Source organism: Pseudoliparis swirei, chromosome 1, assembly GCF_029220125.1.
Source record: "Pseudoliparis swirei isolate HS2019 ecotype Mariana Trench chromosome 1, NWPU_hadal_v1, whole genome shotgun sequence".
Taxonomy (NCBI): domain Eukaryota; kingdom Metazoa; phylum Chordata; class Actinopteri; order Perciformes; family Liparidae; genus Pseudoliparis; species Pseudoliparis swirei.
In genome coordinates, this window is record NC_079388.1 from 11504191 (window position 1) to 11527965 (window position 23775).

Here is a 23775-nt window from a genome sequence, read left to right on the forward strand (position 1 = left end):
GTACCCTCAGCGTTCTTAAAGAACACAGGTTTTTTATAGGCTCGAAAGAAGACTGACTGACAAGTAGAGTGAGGAGGGTGTGGAGCTGAACTGTGACACACCTTCTAACATACCTTTACGTGGTCTGGGGCACTTAATTAAGCCCCATTGCACCACCTGTGGTGCAATTTTGATATTGTGTTCTAAACTGTCTATAATATTATAATAAACATGAGCAAATATATTGATGTTGTACATCAAATTAAAGAGGACAACTGGGGCTACAAGTATCAGTGAGCCATTTAAACACAACTCAAACACCAACTGAAATAAAAATACAAATATCATAATCATAATTTTGTCAGGTGTCGGCCCACTCAGAACGTTTCCGTAGCTAGCGACATGTAGCTTTATGCAATCATAAAAGAAGAGATGTTCGAAAGCAAGAGGACTTCACACAGATTCTAAATATCTTTACAGAATCCTTCTGCACCAAAGTATCACGGAGATATAAGCCAAAGAACACAGAAATATTAATCGCTTCATAGCTTTACATTCAGCAAATTCAACATACTTTTGTTCTTGAGAAGAAGAAAAACGTTTCTCTCCCCTGCATTCCAGCTGGCATGGCTTTAGTGTGTGTGTATGTCCCTTTAAAACCAGGCGGACTTTTGGGGAAGCGTCATAGTCAGCTGTCAGGAAGTTCAATTTCAGCTAATCGGATTTCACATTTCAAATATGGCGACGCCTTTCTGTCTCCTATTGGCTCACAGTGCTGTCAATCTTGTCTTTCTTGGTACCAATCGATTCTATTGGCTCTAAGTATTCCAATGACGTGTCGTTCTTTAAAATCCGCCCTTCCCCGGCGGAGATATCTGCGTGCGCAACAGCTGCGCTGTGACAGATCCAAAAACCGGCTTTACGCACAGCACGCACGCGCACAGCACCACTTTGTTTGATCGTTTTTTTATCTTTGATTTACTGTTTTAAAGCCACATAATGATGTATTTGCATGTATTGATCACCACAAGTAAAAGTGAAAGTGAAATAAATGGTTTGGTACATGAGAAAAGTCAAATGGCACAGATGGTGCTTCAATGTGCCCAAATGCAAATTTTAGAGACCTCGCCTAAATTCTCTTTACTAAAAAGTCTCCAACTATTGTTCTGCTTTATTTTTTCTGAGTCAAACTTTGCAGAGAGTCTGTTCACGAGTTGTATTATTATCTGGGTGATTTTAGGCCTTTGCTGTGCATCCATCCAGGATATATTCATCCAGAAAGTGCTTTTTTTTCCAATCGAACCTGAAACTTCTATGAAAATAGAAGATTCATCTTTATTTACTCTTAACCAGTAACATATATGCTAATATTTACACATCTGAACAAAAGCTCACATGTGTTCCCTTTATTATAACACCAAATAGCTTGTGTGGTTGCAGAGCTACACCCTTTTTAGTTTGGGTATGTCATTTCGAGCAGAAACCTAAAAAAACGGGTGGGGGTTAACAGGTTAAGGGGAACGTGTTATTTAATATTACCATCCATTAAAAAAATTATATTTTTAAATATTCAATTAAATATACGTGTAATTTCATAATCAGAATTGAGAGCTGGCAGAGGGAGTGCTAGCTAAAGCTATGAGTCAGGAGGGGAAAGTTGAGCAAAGGAATGCCAGGCGTATACTGGCCAGATACAAAGCCGGATAAACCAAAATGATTTACACTGTTCAGGTGGTACCTGGATGAAATAAATCTTTTATGGGATAAAAAGGTTGAGAACCAATGCTCACAATGTGCTTGGTGAGTTTGACCAGTTTCAAGAGCTGGCAGAGGGAGTGCTAGCTACAGCTATGAGTAAGAAGGTGAAAGAATATCAAAGTGGAGTTTGTGCTACTACTGTATGAAGTTTAAACTGTTGGAGTTAAATTTGTCACAGTAAAGCGAGCACTATAAAATGTGTTTAACCCGTGTGTGGTGTTTGGTCGGGTCTATGGGACCCGCTTACATTTTTTATCCCCAAAAAAACATTACGCTGAATTATTTTTTTTAACTCAGACTCATTGGCCATGGCTAATTTTCTGTGAAGAACATATATCAAAACACATTTTCATTGACCACACACTGTACACCCCCCCCTACACATGTATATTACATAAGGTTTACATATAACAGTTTGTAAAGTGTAAGTCCTGTGTACCTTCACTCTGTCCTCCTGTCTGGGACTACTGATACAGAAAGTATGCCTGTTTTTCAGTCCCTGCTGTAAAATGTTGTTACCTTTAGTCTGTCAATTGTTTTACCTCACAAGAGCTGGGACAGGAGCTCCTAAGGAGGAAGCTGATCATGATGGAAACAATATGGAAAAACCAGTCGGAGCTCCCTCCCCAACTATTGACTGCACAGAACAGGCCGTTCAACTTTTCTAAGTTTTTGTTTATGTACCAGAGAATGGCAAGACTGTGGTAGTCAAGAGAACAATATACAGGGATGGGTGAATCTGTGGCACAGAGCATCACTCACATCTTGATTATTATTGATTTTATTTTGTATTATATTTTATAAAAATAAAGTGATCTAACAAAGGTAAAGAGCAAATATTAACCATATGTGATGTTTCAAATACTTGTTTGACAAGTATAAATAGTGGGTGGAACCACAAGTAGTCAAAAATGTATCCACCTCAAAAGGAGGAGTCTTAAAAAAGGACAAGCGTTGGCCTTCGGAAGGAAAAACTATATGAGGCGGTGTTGCTCCAACAATGCCTCGGTTTGATTATTTGCTTAAATAATAAACATTATTGTTTTGAACTCGGATCTTTTCCAGTGAATTTTTCGAATTTCTTTGAGACATCAATATCTGTAAACTACAGCATAGACAATGTGTTGGAGCAGGAGTTGAGACTTTATCAACTGGCCCAGCCTGAGCTTCTTTTTGTCCGACAAGAACACACGGTAAGAATCTAGCGATTGATTGCATAATTTCTCTTCATCTCCTCCTCCTCTTTCATTCTAACTCTTCTCTCCTTTATTTCTCTTCTGTACCCATGTCCTCTGACGTCCCTCTATTCCTCTAAAGAGGTCTCTACATTGCTTTTTGTTGTTGACTTAATATTAAGTGATTTGAAAACTAAAAGGTCATTATTAAGGGCCAGGTTGTGTGCCAAGAATGAATTAATCAAGTAAGTAAGTTAACCAATAATAATAAATCAAAAGAAGACAATCTCTTTAACTTCTGCCTAAACATATGTTCACACTGCCGGCAGTGGATATTAACAAAATATGACAACCCTGCTTTTTTCATTATCCTAGCCTAGCTACATTGTTAAAGAGAATATGTGGTTTTACTTGTCAGACCTGAGCTGCTGTGCAGCTCCTTTCATTCATTTTGTCTGACACGGCCTAAAGCATCATGTTCCAATCCAGCCTCCATCCTGGTCACTCCCTATATAACTCCTACATGTGACTTCTTCACTTGAGTACACACTTCTACAGACTCTTTGAGACTGTATAAGTGTACCTCTTCTTGCAACAAAACATGTTTAATCGACAAATTCTTTTTTACAATATTCGTCATTTCAGCTTAAAAAGACTCAACAGTGAGAAATGGTTTCTTTTCACCACAGTAACAATCCAATTGTCTTTACATGTGGTTATCAGCTGTAGTACCTGCTTACATTTACTCTGTTTTACAGCCTACTCTAGTCACAGTTTTGAGTGAATTGAACTTGTCAGAGTAGTTTTAATGCAACCTACTGATTATATTTTTTTTGTATTTGCTTAATATTAAATATGTCCATGATTTTGACAAGTCCTCTCTCCTTTCAGGTTTAACATGGCCTCTGTTTTCTATGTGTTACGAGCCACCCTGACGGTGATTCTCCTGCTGGCTGGAATCATAGTCCTGGTTTTACAGTATCTCCAGTCGTCTCCAGCTCCAACATGTCATCTTCCCCCGGCTCATTCAGCACAGCAGACAAAGCAGGCGAACAGCTCTGCAGTGGAACAACAGACATACAAGCCTGTCATGCTGCTGTGGTTTTGGCCTGGAAACAAAAGGTTTGATCTTCAAGACTGTAAGACTCTTTTCAAAATTGACAACTGCCAGCTCACAGACGATAGATCGTTCTACTCCAGAGCTCATGACGTGTTGGTGTTTCACAGAGCTATTCAGGATGACCTCTCCAACCTCCCCACCTCACCGAGACCAAAGTTTCAGAGGTGGATCTGGTTCAACGCAGACTCACCGAACCACACGCGCAGGATAGAAGGCATTCAAAGCCTATTTAACTTAACCTTGACCTACCGGAAGGATTCGGATATTCAAGTTCGCAGGCTACTTACTTTCAAGAATTCAGATGAAGAGTTTGTACTTCCCAAGAAGGAACGTTTGCTTTGTTGGTTTGTGGATAGCGACAACCTCACCACACAATCAGGGGAGGGATACAGCTACTACAGAGAGCTTATAAACCACATGAAGGTGGATGTTTTTCACAACTCTACCAAAGGGGAGAACTATTTCCTGACCATGAGCAGCTGCAAATTCTACCTTTCCTTTGAGAATTCAATTCACAGGGATTACATTACAGAAACATTCAACAGCCCTCTGTCAGTTGGCACTGTGCCGATAGTTTTGGGCCCACCGAGAAGGAACTATGAGGATTTTGCTCCAGGTGAATCCTTTATACATGTTAACGACTTTCCTACTTCCTTAGCACTAGCTCAGTTCCTCCTGGGCTTGGATAAGGATCAGGAGGCTTATATGAGATACTTTCATTGGCGAGGATACTATACTGCACGTCTTCATCTTACTGAGGAGAAGTATGAGTTTGCACACGCTATCTGCCAGGCCTGTCGTCACGTTGGCATATACAAGGAGTACAGAGTTGTACCTGATCTGTACAAGTGGTTCATACTGTAATGTTGTTATTGATGTACTGCTACTCTGAACTGATTAAAAACGAAATAAATCTATAAAAAGTCTGTCCAACTTTTGCCTCTGCTCATGGTTATATTTGTTTTGAAAACAAAATCTTTATTTAACTCAGATTCATGATCTTATAGATAATGTATATGATACACCTGATGATATTATAAACCTATCATATTTCAAATGTGTAAATGTTGTAATTTAAGTTTGTTTGATGTTTTTAAGTAAACTACTGTAGGTAAACATTTATTTATTTATGTTTTATGAGGCGTTTCCAGGACTCTGTAAAGGAGACTAACTCAATATGTAATTCAGTTTAGATTTCACAATTGAAACTTATTGAATAACATGTCTACATTGCTGTATTTACTACAGTAGCCTACTCCAGTATGAGCAGTCCTGATCTGTAAAAGCTGTAAGTGACGACTTTGGAGTTGCAAGTAGTTGTATCATCCCAATGCAGTTTCTTGCACCAAACTCCAAAAAGGGTTGAGGCTTTTCTGTTCCACTGCTTAAAACAAAAGTTGGCTTATTCCTTCATTGTATTCGTATGTTTTTTTGTATTATATTACATTTAACCTTGTTAAAGTGCTAAACACGCTTTCATTTAACGAGCAGCCCAACGAGCCTGAAGACTGTCGGCTTTATGGTGTTTGATTGTTTCCACATGTGGGCGGAGGCTGTGACTCGTGGTCTCTTATCTGTACTGACCTGTATCGCCCGCGTGTCTTTGTGCGCGCGAATCCGAGCGTTGGCAGTGTGTGTTTGCAGTGGTGCGTAACTATGGACAGCGCCCGGCGACACAGGCGCACTTGAGCAGGAGGAGGAACTTCAGCAAAGTGCAGAGCCAGCCTCCATCCTCCAGCTGTGTTAACTTTAACCCTTCTCCTCTATTTTTGGACATACTTGTTCGGATAATCCCTTTTTCTCCCAGCCGGTCGGAGCACCGGGAAGCGGACTCCCACTCTCGCCCCCTGTCCGCCTCCTGCTGGAATTGGAGAGATGCCCGGGGCAGGATGTGCTCCAGCCGCAAGATCCTGTGGAGCCTGCTCCTGCTGTCCGTGGTGGAGGTGGGCCTCGGTGTGGCAAGCATCGTCCTGGGAGCCGTTGGCATCAGCTGGGTCCGGGGCCAGCACAAGCCGCAGCAGGGCGACGCCTCCCCAGTGTGGAGCGGACTCTGTGTACGTCCTGGGAACCACTGCTGTCCTGACTCTCCTGTATTTATTTCCAGAGAGGATGAGTATCTCCAGGAGTGATGTGGAGGGAATGGCACAGATCAAACTCAGGGGGACTATCTTACTTATCCAGCTTTGAATGTTTCTCAAAAACATCCCCATGCAGCAGCTGTGTTCAAAATCTTTGTAGGCTCAGTTTTGCTGTTTTGTTATGTTTTGCAGATATTAGCAGAAGTTGTGTTCTCATTCATTTATTTAAAAAAGTGTTTACATATACAGGAGGTACTACTAATAGCTCTAAAACTGTCACAACATAACCTAATAATTGAACAAAATATCATTTAAAAACATGAATGAAATCAAAGCATTTTTCTTTGAAATTCTTTCAGGCTTTTCGGTTCATGATTCTGTTAATATGTATCACACACATTTTGCGTATACAGTAAAAAGCCATTGTTGAAATGAGCTTATTAAATTAATAATGGTTGTTTATCTAATATTAATCACTAACTGGAAGTCGTGGCTCAGCCCCATGCATTGAGGATATATAGTGACGTTATGTTGCTCTTGTGTGACTAAATGTGTTTGTCCATTAGACGTTAGGAAGCACAGAGTAATTTGGCCTGCTAGATGGTAAATATTGGTTTCATTCATTTATGCTTGAATTATTGCTCAATGCTTTAAAGGTTTAAAGCTTTTACGCACAATCATACTCTTATTCCACTGCATATGTCTCTCACATACAGTTTATATAACTTCAATTCAACGGCTTGAATATGAGGCAATACATTGTTGTTGAGAATTACTGAAAGGTAATATCAGGAAATGTCAGTTTTAGATAAAGATATCTGTTACAGATTTCTGCAAAGTGTATTTCCCCTGCTATATGTGAAAATATGTGGAGATAAAGAAATTAGTGATATTATATATAGGTTTGAATGTCTGTATAAAGTTCCTCCAAAGCTGTGATGCAGCATGACAGCTTTGTGTTCAATCTCACAGCTGGTGAAAGCTGTCTGCTGAGTCAGCTGCTGTGACTCATGATTAACCAAATATCTCCAGAACTGGCAGTTATTAAGACTGACTGACGCTGTCCTCAAAGTAGATCAAGTGTATTCTGCTGGAAAGTGATCCTCATTTGTCTGGACATTTTGAGTTATGTTTTCTTTATATATGAGATTACTTACATTAATTTCTTCAAATATCTTTCTAAGTTATTGGGCAACCTTTTGATAACTTGAAGGTAATTTGTTAACTCCTAATGGTTTTTGAGTTCACTTCTAAATCAAAAGCCTCCATCTTTATGTAATGTGATCAGTCCTTAAAGTTGACCTTTAGAGGCACAAATAAGTTTAGAATTCAGACATTGTGTATTGTGTTTATTATATATAGGAAAGCTAAGGAACACACACACATCTACACATACAATCCGATTACTGTTTCCATAAAAGTTCATCAAAACAATGCAACTTGCATCTCTTTGAGCTGTCTCACTTATAAGCGTAATACGCCACCATGCTGTTCCTATTCATGCTGAATCATTGACATCCAGGACGGCGTGGCTTCCTGCTAGAATAATAACACACTCTATTTTTAGAGGGGCAACGTTGCATCTGAATAACCGAGTGTAAAGAATACATTCACCCTTTTCCTAGTGTCAGCATGGGGAGAATGGAGTAATACAAATAGATTTGATTTCATATAGTTTCATATCCATTCATTTTCTGAAGACAACAACTTCTGAAACTACTAAATTACTCATGTGTTGTTCTCTATCTCTCTCTTTCCAGTTTCTGGTCTGTGGGATGTGCGGAGTGCTGTGTGCTCGCAAGAGGACAGGTCTTATTGTAAGTGCATTAATATATTTAGTTCCTCTGTTTCCTACTCACCTCTTTTGTTGCAATTGAGTATTAGTTTGTGATCTTTTCTTTTCCATATAAACAGCATTTCCCTGCTGCAGCAAACAGAAAAGACTACAGGGTTGTGACATATTGGGGAGTCAACGTGTTTTTCAAGGAATAATTCAACATTTTGGGGAATATGCTTATTCTCTTTCCTGCCATGGCTAAATGAGATTGATACCACTCTCATATGTACAATAAACATGAAGCAGAGTCTGGGTTTCTGGGACAACTGTAGGCTACCTACTTCCATGGTGCAAGAAGAAGGGATGAAGTCTAAAGAGGTCAAAACTCCAGACCAACCTGTTTTAGCTTGATGAAGGCCACAGGCCAACATCTGTTGGTCTAAAAACAATTGTGCCCTTCGATAAACTGCAAGCTGGCGTTTTGATCTCATGAGTAGGCTACATATGAAGCTAAAGCAGGCCGCCGGTTAGCTTAGCATGAAGACAGGATGCAGGTTGAAACAGTTGGCCTCGCTCCTTCCCCTCTCAAAGTATTTCAAAAAAATCGACAGAGTAATTGTATTTTATTTGTTTAACGTGTTACCTTTGGACAGAGGCATGGCTGTTTCTGCCTGTTTACGGTCTTTATTTTGCTATGCTAAGCTAAGATAACTGTCTTCTGGCTGTAGATTCAACAAAGATATGGAAGCGCTGCCAATCTTCTCTTCTAACGCTGTGCAAGAAAGCCAATAAGTGTGTTAGAACACTAATGCTTTCAAAAAGTATGAATTTAAGTCTGAAGACAATAAAAAGGCCTGTAATTTTTTGCATGAATTTCAACTTCTTAGTGGCAGGCAAAAGAGTTCTTGAGAGATGATGAAGATGAACCAATATGTATTGCTATGTATTTAAAGATGTTTTTCATTAAAATATATTTTTGTTAAAACATCAACAACTCTTCCTATTCAATGAGATGACTCGACGATACCATGTGCTGTCACTCATCATTCATAGAATTTGAATCCGTACACATACACTGTGAAGGATGTAAACATATTTCTACTTCCTGTGTCAAGAATATTCACTCCCTGTCTACCCCTGGAAGTTTACAAGTAAAGACTACCGAGGAACTGTCACCCAAAAGTGTGTGTGTGTGTGTGTGTGTGTGTTCAGTCTTGCAGGTGCGTACAGTGTGCTCTGAAAAAGACGTCTGAGGAAACCGGAGGAGACGAGCAGTCACCTCTTCTCTTCTCTCCCTGTCGTTCTTTCCATCTATCTTTGCTCAGTAATCGGGTCGCAGTCTCTCTGTGTCCGAGTCCTCGTGTTTCGCTCTCTAACTCTCTCTGTCTCCTGCGGGGAGGGCACAAATGATGGATCAATGTCAGCACAATCTGCTGTAACAGACACATCCCTCACCCTTTCTCTCGCTCTGTCTCACCCTATCCATCCCCGCCTATTGTCTGTGTCGCCATCTTCAACCTTGTGTCTTCGCCTTTTTCATCGCTCTCATCCATCTGCCTTCTCTTTTCAATCTAATTCTCCGGAAGTCGTTTTGATACTCTGACTCTCTCCATCTCCCTCTTCTCATCTCTTTCCATCCCCTCTGTCTTTGTTTGCCTGCGGGGTGATGATTGCATTAGGTTGGTTTGGTTCCGGAGTCCTGCCAGCCTCTTTCCACACTCCACTGGGTAATGACTGAAATTGGAGATGCCCTTTTCCATGCGGTTAAAGGCACTAAAGGCATCTGTACTGGGAGCAATGAATGAAAACCTGAACTCCTGACACAATACACACACACACACACACACACATATGCATGAACAATAAACGGGGAGTAGAAATAAATCGATTGGATTTTATTCTTTTGATTGCAAAGTAACGGAACTGCTGTAATTTTTCCATCAGATCCTGCTGTGGACAATTTGATCTTCATACTGGGTTACAGTTTCCCAGTTGCTTTATTATTCTAAGGAGCTTATCTGTACAATGCGATTATTGAAATACGGAAAGGAAAATCTTATCAACCATCTCACACACAAATCAGACACGCACATACCCAAGCACAAAAACAAGTGAGTGATGCAAGCATATTTACAAGCCGTGCAATATTTCTGGAAGAGACAGTGTTCTGTGAGAGCGATCCAATTTTCTAATAGGAAATTAGATTTATTTTGACTGATGAGTAATACATTTATAAGAGCAGCTGTTATACAATAAAGCAGAATGATGGAGATGGAAGCTCAATAGTATCTTATATATCTCAGCTCATAAAATGTTGTCAGTTTGTTTACAGTTATGTTGATAAGATATCAATTCTCCTGTTTTCATCACCATAAACCATCACTGTCTCTGTCAGATGATCCTATTTTCGGCATGCTGTATCTGTGGTCTGATTGGTGGGATCCTCAACTTCCAGTTTGTCCGGGCGCTCAACAAACGGCCAGACTCCATGCACTCGATCCATCTGGCTGCCATGACTCTGGCCTGTCTGGGTAAACAAAGCATGACACAACACATGTTAATACTGGAAGTAACATGTGTATGCTATCATGATGTAGGAATGTTGTTTGAATGTTTATATGCAAAGCTCTACATTAAGAGTAAAGCAGCTCTTCATTTGTAACCTATCATGACTGTTAATTATCCCAAACCTATTACTATGAGTCACACATCGTAGCTCCACCTCTAGAAGACGGAGTAGACTGATGTTCCTCCATGACACGTCTCTCTACACTTTGTGTCTTTTGCCACTCGTTCTGTCTTCAGAAAAGCCGTGCTTTGAGCTAAATGCGAACGTCAGCACACTAAAATATTTGCAGTGACAATGCAAACATGCTGATGTTTAGCAGACATAATGTTTACCATAATTTGCACAAATTACTGTTGAGCCTAATGGAAATGAAAATACCTTATGCTGGCAACAACTTGTGGGCAATAACCCGAGGCTGACATGAACACCTGCATTCAATTTCACAGCAATCCATGCGATAGATGTCAAGACATCTCAATGGATTTGTGGAGACGTTTCCCTGCTGCTTATGATAGAGGAAAGGTCAGGGGATCCCCAAAGTCATTGTGGATTAATCCTCTTGGGATCATCAACGTCTGTATAGAATTTCATCTCAATCCTCCGATTTGGACCGAAATGATGGACCAATCAACAGAGTGAAGTTGGCATCTTAGAGGCACGACACTAGCATGGCTACGATAGTTTAAAATGCTAACGATGGGACAGCCCACTCTTCCCTTGAAATAAAGAACTATCCCAATGTTTCTTCAGCTGGTTTTCCTTCTCCTGTCTTGTCCAGGGATCTCCTCCTGTACCTTATCCACGTGGCTCACCTGTCGTCTGGCGAGCTCCGAGCAGCAGAGGATGTTCCTTGAGAGGGAGCACTCGCTACACCACTCGCAGGAGATGACCGAGAAGGTAGGAGACGACTGCAGAAGAGAGTCTCTTGATGCTCAGCCTGTCAACAGTTTTGGCTTAGGCTCTAACAGTTGTAGGAAATGTAATGCTTCGCGACCTAAGAGGATTTTAAAGTTTGTGCTGGGCAATGTGTGTTTAGGGTGTTTGTGTGTCCCCTAACAGGAGATCTTGGACAACTCCAGCAACGGCATTCCTCTGATCTCCTACAATGGACACAACACAGGATCGCCATGACAGCGTATCACCAAAGGCGACTTGCACACACTAAAACAGAGACAGTTCCTGATTCGCTTGCTGTAATCCAGCATGTTCTTCATTCTGCACATCCTGCAGCATATGCAACTATATCCTGAGTGAAGTGGGTGAAACCAGGTCCCTCAACTCAGAACCCTTTATTTCTGCTGCCGGAGAGAAAGAAGGACATTTTGAAAACATGCCGGAGGCGTTTGTGCTTCTGAATGATTATGCAAACACGGGATCAAACCGGCCCCAGATAAACTCAAACCAAAGACGGAATGGAGAGCAGCCGTTTTGGGTCGTAATTCAGGTGGCAAACGTCTGTGTGGCATCATCTGACCTTAAAGCTAATGAGCAGGAAGGATAGTTTTTATCTAATGAGATGCCTCAATGTGATAAGCACAAACCAAGCATGCAGCCGATTCACTTGAAGAGCTACTTCTATTCCAGTCTTAATGTCTTTATTCTCTCTCTCTCTCTCTCTCTCTCTCTCTCTCGGTCTTGTTATGGGTTTATGGAATGCGGATCTTGAGATGTATGTATTGTCCGATAATGGAATGGTTTGATATGAAATACAGTGATGCGCAATATTCTGTATTGTATATCTATGCTTGTATATCAGGAATCTAGCCGTACCTATAAAGCCAAGATATTTTTGTAAATGCTTGTTATAAGATGAATTTAATTAAATGTATGATAAATCTGAGTGCTGGCTTATCTTCCATTGAATTTAGTGCAATATTCTTTTTTCAGCAATGTTCGAATGATTACCTTGCACAGAGAGCAGCAAGATGAGTTTGGTCTTATGATCCCAACTCGTGCAGATTTGGCCTTTCACATTACACTTAAAGAAAAGGACTTTACATGTAATGATTTTGTTTCAGTAAGTCTCGCAAGTGTTGTGAGTTTTTACTTAGCTAGTTGCACGCTCACAGCATTCTAATCAAAAGACTAAATATTTTCCTTTCAATAATTGCATGTAAATCTTAAAAACTAAGTGTACAATATCACACATTAAAAACCTGCATATCACGCTGTCAACATAATACATTTGGAGCAAGATTTAAGAACCACTGCAACCATAGTTTAACTAACTGATACCTTGATGCTCACACACTCATCGTTAAGTGAAGTAATGGAGTAAATATGTTTAATAGTACCTATCAAACCACCTCCCAACTAACAATAGCTATTACTAACACTCATATGCACAAAGACAGACAGACGCTGTGGCCTCTAATGAAGATATACAGTTGCTCTGACAACATCATGCTGCTCAATCGCCTCATTGGCTATGTGTGTGTGTGTGTTTTTGCGTGTTTCTGTGTGTGTGTTTCTGTGTGTGTGTGTGTGTGTGTGTGTGTGTGTGTGTGTGTGTATGTGTGTGTGTGTGTGTGCATGTGTGGGAGGGCCACAGCAGCAGAAACCACTGGTCGCTCTTGCAGACTCAGAAACGATGTCACAATATCACTGTGACAGCAGTAAGGAGTGGGCCATGGCGCCCAAGATACCAAAAGAACGGCACTGTGTGTGTGTGGGGGGGGGGGGGGGGGGTGTGTGTGTCTGTGAATCATGTGACCTCCTGTGGTGCTGCTCTGTCAGAAAGCGGTAACACTATATTAGACTGTGCGCGTGTCTGTGCGTGTGTGTGTGTGTGTGTGTGTGAGTGAGAGAGAGAGAGAAAAAAAGAAAAAGAATGAGAGAGAGAAAAGAGTGAGAGTGTGTGCATTATTGACACCTCAGGTCACCCTAATGATCTTAATGTGCCATCGCAGGTGAGAACAGGATACAAAATCAATGACCGTCTCTTATCAGCTGAACAGCTTTACAGCATCCTTGGTGCTCACCCTGCAGTTAACAAGAGATACGTTGGTGAGGAAATCAAGAGACTAAGAAGATTTTTGTCTGTGAATGTTTATTACAGGAGTGACTTTACTGGGATAATTGCTGGGATCCTTTTCACTCTCTCTTCCTCCAATTCCCTGTGCAGTGTGTACAATATCACTGATGAAATATTAAATGCTATCAGCTTTTATCTCTGACTAAACAGAATCAAATTGTATATACTTCATCCTCGGAAGTAAAGGTACACCGCAAGTCTTTCCTTCCTGCTGCTGTCAGCCTGTACAACCAGCTGAGCTCCCAGTATACTAAAAATACTGTGCAAAATACTGTTTTTACTCCCGTTTTAATTTTTTTTTAAATTACTGTTTTTTTTACTAGTTTCTCGCACTTAACCCCCTTTTCTGCTTTAATCCTGTAAATGTCCCACTGCGGGACTAACAAATAACATCTTATCCTATTAAGAAACATGTCATTATGTGAACATGGGGCATTTCTGGGGCAGTCGCTTGGTTTGCCTTGTTGGTTGGGTAGGAACTGTTGTTACCTACAAATCTAACTTGCAGTAAGCAAATACAATTCTGAGACATTAGTAATATAAGTACTTTCATTTTACAACATTTGAATGCAGCGTGATGAATACACATTTAACAAATCAAAGATACTCTATTTAAATTCACTACATGTTTTAAGTTCACAATTGCAGGTTTTTTGATACACACAAAGACCAACTTAAGAAAAGAGTTATACATATTGTTGGTTACTATCATGCAGTTGCTTTATTTATTAAACAAGAACATGTAATCATTGTTAAATAATATTTATTTATTTTTTACATTGAGTCGAAATCGTCTTATTTATTAATGCAAATATAACTGTTATTTGTTAGTTCCGACTGTATTTTCTCCTCCTGACCAACAGGTGGCAGTATAAGGAGATACTTTTGACAGATGTCGAGCCTTCCTCTAACCGGAAGTGGCGCCTCTTCCGTCTTCCCAAACAGCATGGCGAACTTCGAGCATGCAAAAGACGACTCAAAACATGCGAACATGTCCGGCGAAACACCGGGCAGAAGCGCGGACGTCGTCTCTTGCGCCATCCCGTCGTTCGCAGCCGCCGCCGAGCTGATGTCCGCGCCGTACTCGTGTCTGGTCATGAACACGCACAGGAGACACGTCATCTTGCCCCCCATGTACCTGAATAAGAAGAGGACCGGGATACAGGAGGAGCTGGAAGCCGAGCTGCTCAAGTTCTCCCAAAGGTAACGACATGGACGCGCCGATGAATGGGACGACTTCAGCGAAGTGGAGCCCTTGCTACCGGCGCGCGAGCTCCAACAACACGTGCAGTGGTCGAGAACGTACTCTGTACTGTACATGAGCAGCAGTGTACAACTAAGTAAATGCAAGCTAAATGCACTGCAAAGCATCAAAAGTAAACATATTAATGGTACAGAAAACTGCCCCGTGTTAGTGTAATACTTGTGCTACTATTATTATTGATGCATGACCGTGTATGCAGCATTTATCATTGCAGTGAAGCTACTTTTACGACTGTATACTGTGTTGTTAAATGTATAGTTTTGCATCACATTTCTTATGAACACTTTAATGGTCTAACTATCTCGTTGCTCACTCGGTTAAGTTACATGTTCATCACGTGGTCCAGGATGAAGTAAACACGAGAAGTCTGGCGGATCTTTGTCCTGCTCCCCACAGTTCACCATCTGATATTTATTGGTCATATCGGATAAACACACCGGATTTAATGTCTAATGAAAGTGATCTCATGTAATTAAATGGCCTCTGAGTCTGTTCTGTCAATGAATTGGTGTGAAAATTAGATGTTTGTTTGTTTGTACTTTCTTTTAAATAGAGCTGGATTGACAACAATTTGCACATATTTTATTTTACCATGAATGTGATAATACATCGTATTGTTCTATATCAAACTAATTGAAGTTGACCTGTTTGTCTTCCAGTCTAAAGGGAGTACCCCTGGCTTATGAAAACATCAGGATAGTGGGTCCCCATGGAAACATCTTCGATGACAGCGGCTACATCCACATGGACGTAGAGGCCAACTTTATTGTCTTTCAGCCAGAAAATGGACAGAAACTGCTGGTAAGACTGACGTCTACTGAACTCTGCAATTATCCAGAGCAGCAGTTCATATTGTTGACATGGATGTTGGTCTTGTTGTGTCACTCGGGGATCACGGCTCGGATAAATATATCTTACAATCTCTGTGTTAACAAGAAATTGGTGTGCTGTACAGGCCAGTTCATTTGTGTGACTAGTGCATGGGACAATAGCAGCATATGATGAATAAATTATAAACTCCATGCAAACCAAGAAAACAATTTTATTGTTTGGTGTGCGTTAATGTGTGCTTTCTGAAACCAACTACAGAGAAAACTAGTCAAAAGTATAAATTTCAAAGTCAAATGGATTATGGCTTGTGAAAATGACCTCAGAAGAATGTATATCTGTGGTCAACCTTTATGTTGTCATTTCATTTCTTCTGCGTTTCTATTCCCAGGGTAAGGTGAATAAACTAGGAATGAGCCATGTGGGCTGCCTGGTGCACGGCTGCTTCAACGCCAGCATCCCCAAACCCGGCCTGGTTTCTGTGGACACGTGGTGGGCTGCAGGGCCGAGAATCGGAGCGGAGCTGAAGTTCTATGTGACCGCTCTCGACGCTGACACTGCAGGGGTGCTGCTGATCAGAGGACTGCTGGACAGGACCAGGTAAGTGTGGGTGGTTGACGGGGGACAAAACTAATCTGCGTTCTCTTTTGTTCCAAAGCTGCGACTCGTCCGTGTTTTAAATGAAAACGTATGTGATTCAAATCAAACTGCTGGACAGATCCACTTGACTGGATGATTCTAATAAACTAGAAAAACTGCGGACTAACTCAGCTACTGAACGTTAGCTTGTTCAAATGCAGCTAACAGTTAAACTGTGTAGTCAAAGCAGTTCATCATATTTATTTTCTATGGGAAGCAAAGCATTTACTCCTGTTTTCAGTGTAACGTTCCTGCGCTCAGGCTTCTTCTGGGTTAATTGTCCAGAGAAGCAGCCATGTTATCGCTTCTGCTTCCCGGGTCGCAACATCTCAGCCAATGTGCCCTGACTGCTACTTCCATCAGTACCGTGAGTCTAAGTGAGCCGCCCGTCATCCTCAAGTGTAGCCGAGAGAAAGAGAGCCGTGTTTGAGGAAGAAAGTGTCAAGAAAGAGTTCCATGGTTAAAGACGTCATACACTGGGAATCTTTTTACAGCTTTCTTATATTGATTGTTTTTGATTGGTCTATAAAATCTGAGATAATTATAAAACATAATTCCTCAGAGCACAAGGTGATGTCTTGTAGTTGCTAAGGATATTTAAATTTAAATTATTAAAGATTTTTTTCACTAGAAAAAATTATGCTGGTATGAGGTCGCTGTTTTCGACCCACTTGAATTTGGAGCTAGGCATTTTGAAGAATCAGCTTAGTGTGACTCGATAATAATATCAGATGTTTTATGGGGAATAAATCTAACGGTGACTCTGTTGAAACTTTGTCTCATAATGTCGTTGTATTAACTGTTTGCATAATATTTCCCACGGTGTAACTGAACCCTTGACTGAAGACTGTTTTGTCTGTGTGTGTTTCAGGGTGCAAGAGCTGCTGGCTATTGGTGAGAGCTCGGAGTCGGGCGTCCCAGCAGACCAGCCAGAACCACCAGAGACAGAACCGAACCCAGTACCCACCGAGGAGTCTCCTGTAGACACCCCCAAGAAGAAAAAGAAGAGAGACAAGGTCAAGGAGGAGAAGGATGATGAGGAGACAAGTACCCCTTTCTGCCAAGTCGATGGCAACACAACATCAGAGCTTAACGGAACAATCACTGAAGCAAATGAAGCTGGAGAGAAGAAGAAGAAGAAAAAGAAGAAGAAACATGTGAAAGAAGAAGAGGAGCAGGAGGAGGTTGCCATCTATGGCAACACAACATCAGAGCTTCACGGAACAATCACTGAAGCAAATGAAGCTGGAGAGAAGAAGAAGAAGAAAAAGAAGAAAAAACATGTGAAAGAAGAAGAGGAGCAGGAGGAGGTTGCCATCTCTACCATGGAGGTCCACGGGAGTGACTCCAGCGGTTACCTCAGTGACAAGCCAAGCAAAAAGAGGAGACATGAAACTGCTTCAGATGTTGCATCTAGTTTTAGTAAAGTTCCTGAACCACCAAAGTCCAAGAAGAGAAAGTGACATTAAAAAGCTGAAATAAATGATCTCATGTTAGCAATTAAATGTCCTTCTTCTTTTTTTAGCAAGCAGGTTTTCTGTTGGTTCTTCTGAGTTCTTGTCATGCTTGCAGGAGAACCTTTCTAGAGTCACGTGGTGCAACCTGTGGAAACACCAGAGGACTCGACCATCAGTCCTCATTGTAAATGCAACTCTCTCACTCGCCCTGTGGGGGGAGCAAAACCTCTTCAAAGACTTGAGAACACATCATCTGGTAAACAATGTGCGGAGATGAAATAGAGAGGTTTGCATTGAATGTAGAGCCAACGGGTAAATGTATATGTTGATAATACTGCTCTGTGTGGTGTGTGTTCTGCTTGTATACCGAGGAAGGAAGACTAGGCAAGACCGCTGAGCTCTGGTGAAAATCAACAGAAATGGACATTATTCAGTTCTTAGCCAAATTAAAAAGCTCTATTTTTGAATGTTGATGTTGCTTCTTTTAATCATTAAGAATCATTTGAAATGATTCTTGTTTTTTTAATTTATTTTTTTATAGCTGAATACAAAGTTTGTCTATAAAAAAACTACACTTTTTAAATCTAGAACATTGAGGTATTGGTTTAGAATAAATTATCACTCTAATTATTATCATTAAGACAAAGTTTCTTGTTTTTTATGGATATTCACTCCCACAACTCACTCTTTCATGTGGGCCAGTTGGTTTCAGGTGATAAAGTGCTGGGAGACGGCCTCAAAAATCTTGTGTTTTCTTTGCCCCTGCTGCCTCACACACACACACACTTCAGTGGGGAGTCTCATTAGCTGTAAGGTGCTAAGAGTTGGAGAGCTTATCGGGAGCTGCCTAAAGAGGACAGATAAGGAGCTGCATTTAACCTGGCTCATCTTCATCTGTCACACCTGATTGTTCACATCTGTGATTTACTTTTTAATACCTTGAACAGTGACATAACTGCGGACTTGAGAGCTTTTTAGTAAGTATTTCAATTGAAGTGTTAAATGTGAAGATTGATATCGCTCGCATGTGTGTAGTAAATGTGAAGCTGCAGCCAGTTGGCTCAGCATAAAGACTGGAAACGGCTATCTGGGCTCTAATATTTAAAAAATATCCCTATGAGCACCTCTAATGGACACTTTAGTTTACACCTTGCGTTATAGCTGTTGTCCACTGGGCTACGTCTGCTGACCTAGAAACTGATCACAGGCATGATATTGTTTATATGTTTACGGTTAAAAACTTGAGTCGTATCAAACTCCTTATCTTTCGCAACCAAAAAGTTGTTTTTAACAATGCCTTGTGATGAATATTTAATGGTACTCTTAATGAACTAACTCATTGAAATGTGCAAGCCCAGCTTCCACGCACAAAATAAACAAACATAAGCTTGTTGCCAAGATTTTAGACTTCAGCAAAGAAACTCAAGATCCAATGTACTTGTGACCGCATAGTCACTACGAATGCTCTGCATGACGTCACCTTGTGCGAGTTCAACAGTACAAATACACAAACACTTCAAAGGTGTAATCTTAAACTGAAGAGATTTCAAAAAAGTGATCTGAAAAGTTTAAGTGGACTTTAAAGGGTTAATTGTCATTTTTCCTCCCATGACCCCCCCCATCCCTGTCTTTATCATTCTTGTGCCCAAATTCCACCCCAGCCCGTGTGCACCTGTACCCCCTCCCTCCAACACCACTCATTTATCTTGTCATTCCTCCTATCACTCCCTCGCGCTGACTCCCCCTCTTCCCCTATGCTGCTTTCTCTCTCCCTCCTACTTGTCTCCCTGATTTATAGAAGGCGGTGTGCAGTTCACACACATTCCACTTCTGACACCCGCCCCCCTCCTGCCACTGGACTCTCATATCTAGGCTCAGTCGTTTATCTTCATGATCCTCCACTGGAGAGGAGGAGGAGGATTATCTTTTCATTCACCTCTGTCTGCCTCTCAAGGACTGGTCTCTGATGTGTGCAAGTGTTAATGTGGGTAGATTGGCTTGTCTGTCTCTGTCTCCTGTGTCTAAGTTTCCAGGCCCGTCGGCTCATACATGAAAGAACCTCTAAAATCTTTATGGAGAACAAATGGCTCCCTGACGCAATGCTTCAGGTTCAGGACACACACACGCAAACACACACAAAACAACCCATGCCACACACTCACTAGCTCACTCATGAAGACACACCACATCCTCAACCCACAATCCACAAATCTCTACATGCACACCCCCGTTGGCCAGGCCCAATTAGTTATGTGGTCGGCACTGTCCCAGAGCCCCAAATGGCAGCAGGTCATAAAACCTTAAGTGTTCCACCAGTCAGAGCCGTGCAACCGTGGCCATATATCCTCCAACACGGCCCAGCCAGGGCCGAGTCGTATCGAGTCCCATCTCTCACAGGCCTACTGACATCCATGAAATCTCTTTATGGCATTTTCAAAGGCATTTCCAAGAGATTTTTGGCACTTCTGCTTTGCATCTCTTTTTTTTTGCCTGCTCCCTCAGGTACGCTCACACAGCATTCGACTCTTTCCCAAGGGATCAGGGTTCACACACACAAGCTCATGCACACACACGGTTAACCCCAAACGTAAACATTGCTTTTGGTTGGTGAGTTGGATTCCCATAGTTAGTTTCCTTGGTACCCGACACCCACCGTCCTGCCCTCAGTAACCCTGGCAACGACAGACGGGTGTTTCTTGTGACGTAATTAAAATTGCTTGTGACAGCCCTTCCGTTGAGCTTTCCTTAATTGCGAGACTGCATCGTTTTATTTCAAATGTTCAATAATTATTTACGGCTAGTTTAAGCTTGGAGAAAGGACTTGTGTCGTAAAGCAAAAGTCTGTATAGCTGAAAGTGAAGAGTTGAAAAGAATGAAGAAAGGAACTTTTTAGAGAGAAGTTCAAACCCTGCTGACTTTCTTACCGCCTCACAGCCAGCTAATCACTTCCCCGTTTGGGTGTGAATGTCAGGTTTCCTGTTTTGTAAAGGCACCCCGAATAATGACTGAAGAAAGGTGTGTGTGGAGGGCTTTCCCGAAGCTTTTCAACCACTTGACAAGCAGTTCTGATGAAGTGTGGTGCCGTAAATACAAAGCTACAGCCAATTAGCTTAGTTTAGCATTAAGGCTGGAAGCAGGGTAACACAATCAGCTTTATTCAGCACATTTTTGATCTCTTAAATCATAGTTCACAAAGAACTAAATGTGACACACACAAGTCCTAATTAAGATATGTTGATATTATATGATGTTTACACATTCACATTGCCCGTATCTACTACATCTAAGCTTTTGTCACACAGAAATAACATTGCAAATAATAAGTCCTCGTATCTTTTCTATATATTTGATTTTTCATCTTATTATCTGTCTGCCCCTGTGTGTGTGGAGGGTGAGATTAATAGGGTTCAATGCAACCAGAATGGGAGTTAATGGAAGGCTCACAGACGCCTGTCCACCATGGGGTCAAGAGCCTTTAGCCGATTTGCCCCTCGCCTCTAGAACTCCCTCCCCCCTGACATCAGAAACATTGACTCAATCATTTTATTCAAAACTCACCTCAAAACTCACCTTTTTAGGCAGGCCTATGCCTGACTTGTTCCCCCTGATGGTTACTCTGCTGCAGACTGTTTTTTTTAACTGTTCTGCTTTCTAACTGTTCTGCTTTTTTAATTGTGTCCATCAATTGAACTGTTTTAATGTGTTGTACGGCAACCTTGAGTGCCTTGAAAGGCGCCTTATAAAATAAATATATTATTATTATTTTTATTATTTTCAGACCTAACCGTAACACTTTTTTATCTTAACTGTATGCAACTATTATAATAGAAACATCATCCAGAGACAACGCTAATATTGAAAGTATGAGGCCAAATCATAAGAGCATGCACGTAGTCAACTCAGAGATTTACCGTGAAACAACAAGCCAACGTAAACAATATATGATTTCTACCACTTCATATACCTTTTGTATATAAATCAAGACTAGAGCAGTAACGTGGAGGGGAGTAATGAAGGGAGGGGCAAGAAGAGGAACACACACACAGCATATCATCAGACTTTCAGTCACAACCTCCCAAAACCACAGAAAAATAAATAAGCCAAAAGCGGGAGAGAAAAAAAGGGCAAGCGTCTGGAAAGAATGATCTCATGTTAACTCATGCCGCTTTACAGAACAATACCCAGGACACAACTAAATATTTTATTATTTTTAATTCTATGACCAACTTGTCAAACTGCAAGAGCTGACGGTCCATATTGGAAAGAGGGCACGATGGAGAGAGAGAAGAAGTAAAGGGAGAAAAACCTGGGTAGCCAAAGTGCTGCATGAACGTGAGAGCTGCTTGCTGGAAAAGCACTTATAAAGTTATTGACGGGAAAATTAAAGAAACATTCCCCCAATCAGTGAACCATCCGCTAACTCTGGCTAACGCTAATTACAAAAAACTACACGTGACAAATGTGTTTAGCATGAAAAGAAAGACACAGAGATCTTCAATTGAGGTTTTACTAAGTCTTGCTTTTATCTAAAACAGCTTTTCTGGAGCTGTTTCATCACTTTCGGTTTGAAGCTGTGAGAGAGGTGAGCATTAAACATGCCATGACTCCAACAGGTGTTTCTCAAGGTTTTGGGAAACTCTTAAATTCTAATTCAGCTTCTTTGCTTCTTTGATTCTTTGTATGAGAATGTGTGATGTTTCCCCTTATTGTCCAACTTCCCTTTGTTTCTATAAGCAGTTCTGGCACCGTGTTGTGTAGGAAAGAAAGTAAAACGTGTGCCGAATGGTCACGTGAAAACACATTCGAGACAATCTGCACAGAGGAAAAAGACTTAAGAGATTATGATTTACACAAAACCCAGACAAAGACACATTAGGATGAACCTGAAACTACAGCGGGCTGTAAGCTGCTCATCTCCCATCATCATCATCATTATCATCATCATCATCGGGTTTAGAATATGAGCGTTAAAACAAATGAAACATGGCACCCGTAAAATACACAGCAGAGAGTAGGTGACCTTCGTTCAGAAAATAAACACAGACATTACTCAGACTCCAGGGGGGTGGGGGTGGTGGTGGAGGGGGGGGGGGGTGAGGCAAGGTGCTGACACGGGTGACGGTGGGTGGGGGAGCCACGCGATGAGGTTTTCAGTGTGGCAGTGGAGAAGGAGAGCCAAGAGGTTGGAGAGAAAGAGGGCCATTTAGAAAGGAGGAGCTGAGAGGCTTGCAGAGGTTTGGCGAGTGAGAGGTGAAGGCTTGGAGAAAGGGGGAAGGGGTGGAGGAGGAGGGGGGGGGGGGAGATATATGATGTGGTATTGGGGTTTATCCGACTTCCACACACATGAACCCTGCCTTTCGCAGGCCACCCGGTGAACACCCCCGGGACTGGCTGTTGACGAAAGTGAACCAACGAGTCAGGGTGTGAAGAGAGAAGGAAAGAAAGGCAAGGAGAGCCCCAGTGACACAATGAAGAAGACGAAGATGGGTCAGGAGTTAAACTCATCTCTCTCACTCCTTCTGCTTCCCACTGACTCCCTCCCTCTCACACAAAAACTACAAATGTGCTTTATTGGCGGAGACCCTGATATGAGTATGGCTAAAGTACACAAGGCTTACACAGCAAACATACGTGTGTATATGCAGTGCAACGACATTATTCTGCCTCTGCTTAGCGTTCGTCACACCAGCTGTTACTCCACTCTCACTCTAATGTTCTTCTGTATTTATATGAAAACAAGAGATGAGAATGAGGGTGAAAAGTGTCGAAGAGAGAAAGAAGTAGAACGAGAGAGAAGTGTCTAGTTTCAGATTTACAGTGGTGGTGGGAGAGATTTGGCAGTGCTCTTACAGCACACTGAGGACGGAGCCAGAAGAGGAGCACGAAGACAGATTTACATGGTGAGAACTACTCTGGCAGCTCTGGAGCAGCACACTGGACACATACTGTTCTTCAGTGATCTCTATATTTAACAAAATATTTAAATATAAATACTGCTTCAGCAGCGTGATAAAAACAATACACTTTTTTCCACCCGCGATGATTGTGTGAGATGAGTGAAGACCTGGTTCCCAACAGACGTTGCTCCCATGCCGCC

The 23775-nt window shown here is 41.5% G+C and overlaps 2 protein-coding genes across 4 annotated transcripts; both read left to right on the plus strand.

Moving 5' to 3' along the window:
- Nucleotides 1-2481: 2481 nt before the first annotated feature.
- LOC130197951 (transmembrane protein 196) lies at nt 2482-12296 on the plus strand. 3 transcript variants are annotated; one of them, XM_056420963.1, is made up of 6 exons: nt 2482-2930; nt 5840-6086; nt 7871-7927; nt 10283-10418; nt 11235-11353; nt 11516-12296. In XM_056420963.1, exons 2-6 carry the CDS (start codon nt 5922-5924, stop codon nt 11585-11587), a joined length of 549 nt encoding a protein of 182 aa, XP_056276938.1. In that variant the 5' UTR covers nt 2482-2930; nt 5840-5921; the 3' UTR covers nt 11588-12296. The 3 variants fall into 3 exon arrangements, with proteins under 3 accessions (XP_056276938.1, XP_056276930.1, XP_056276922.1); XM_056420955.1 differs by lacking the exons at nt 5840-6086; nt 7871-7927; nt 10283-10418; nt 11235-11353; nt 11516-12296 and adding exons at nt 3804-4034; nt 4140-4958; XM_056420947.1 differs by lacking the exons at nt 5840-6086; nt 7871-7927; nt 10283-10418; nt 11235-11353; nt 11516-12296 and adding an exon at nt 3804-4958.
- Nucleotides 12297-14436: 2140 nt separating this feature from the next.
- polr1f (RNA polymerase I subunit F) lies at nt 14437-18149 on the plus strand. Its single transcript, XM_056414343.1, has 4 exons — nt 14437-14693; nt 15414-15555; nt 15974-16182; nt 17093-18149. Exons 1-4 carry the CDS (start codon nt 14437-14439, stop codon nt 17682-17684), a joined length of 1200 nt encoding a protein of 399 aa, XP_056270318.1. The 3' UTR covers nt 17685-18149.
- Nucleotides 18150-23775: the final 5626 nt, after the last annotated feature.

Coding starts and splice junctions, on each gene's coding strand:
- polr1f (XM_056414343.1), top strand. CDS start 14,437: ATGGCGAACTTCGAGCATGCAAAAGACGACTCAAAACATGCGAACATG. Junction 14,694..15,413: donor CTGCTCAAGTTCTCCCAAAG/GTAACGACATGG, acceptor TTTGTCTTCCAG/TCTAAAGGGAGTACCCCTGG. Junction 16,183..17,092: donor GGACTGCTGGACAGGACCAG/GTAAGTGTGGGT, acceptor TGTGTGTTTCAG/GGTGCAAGAGCTGCTGGCTA.
- LOC130197951 (XM_056420947.1), top strand. CDS start 3,811: ATGGCCTCTGTTTTCTATGTGTTACGAGCCACCCTGACGGTGATTCTC.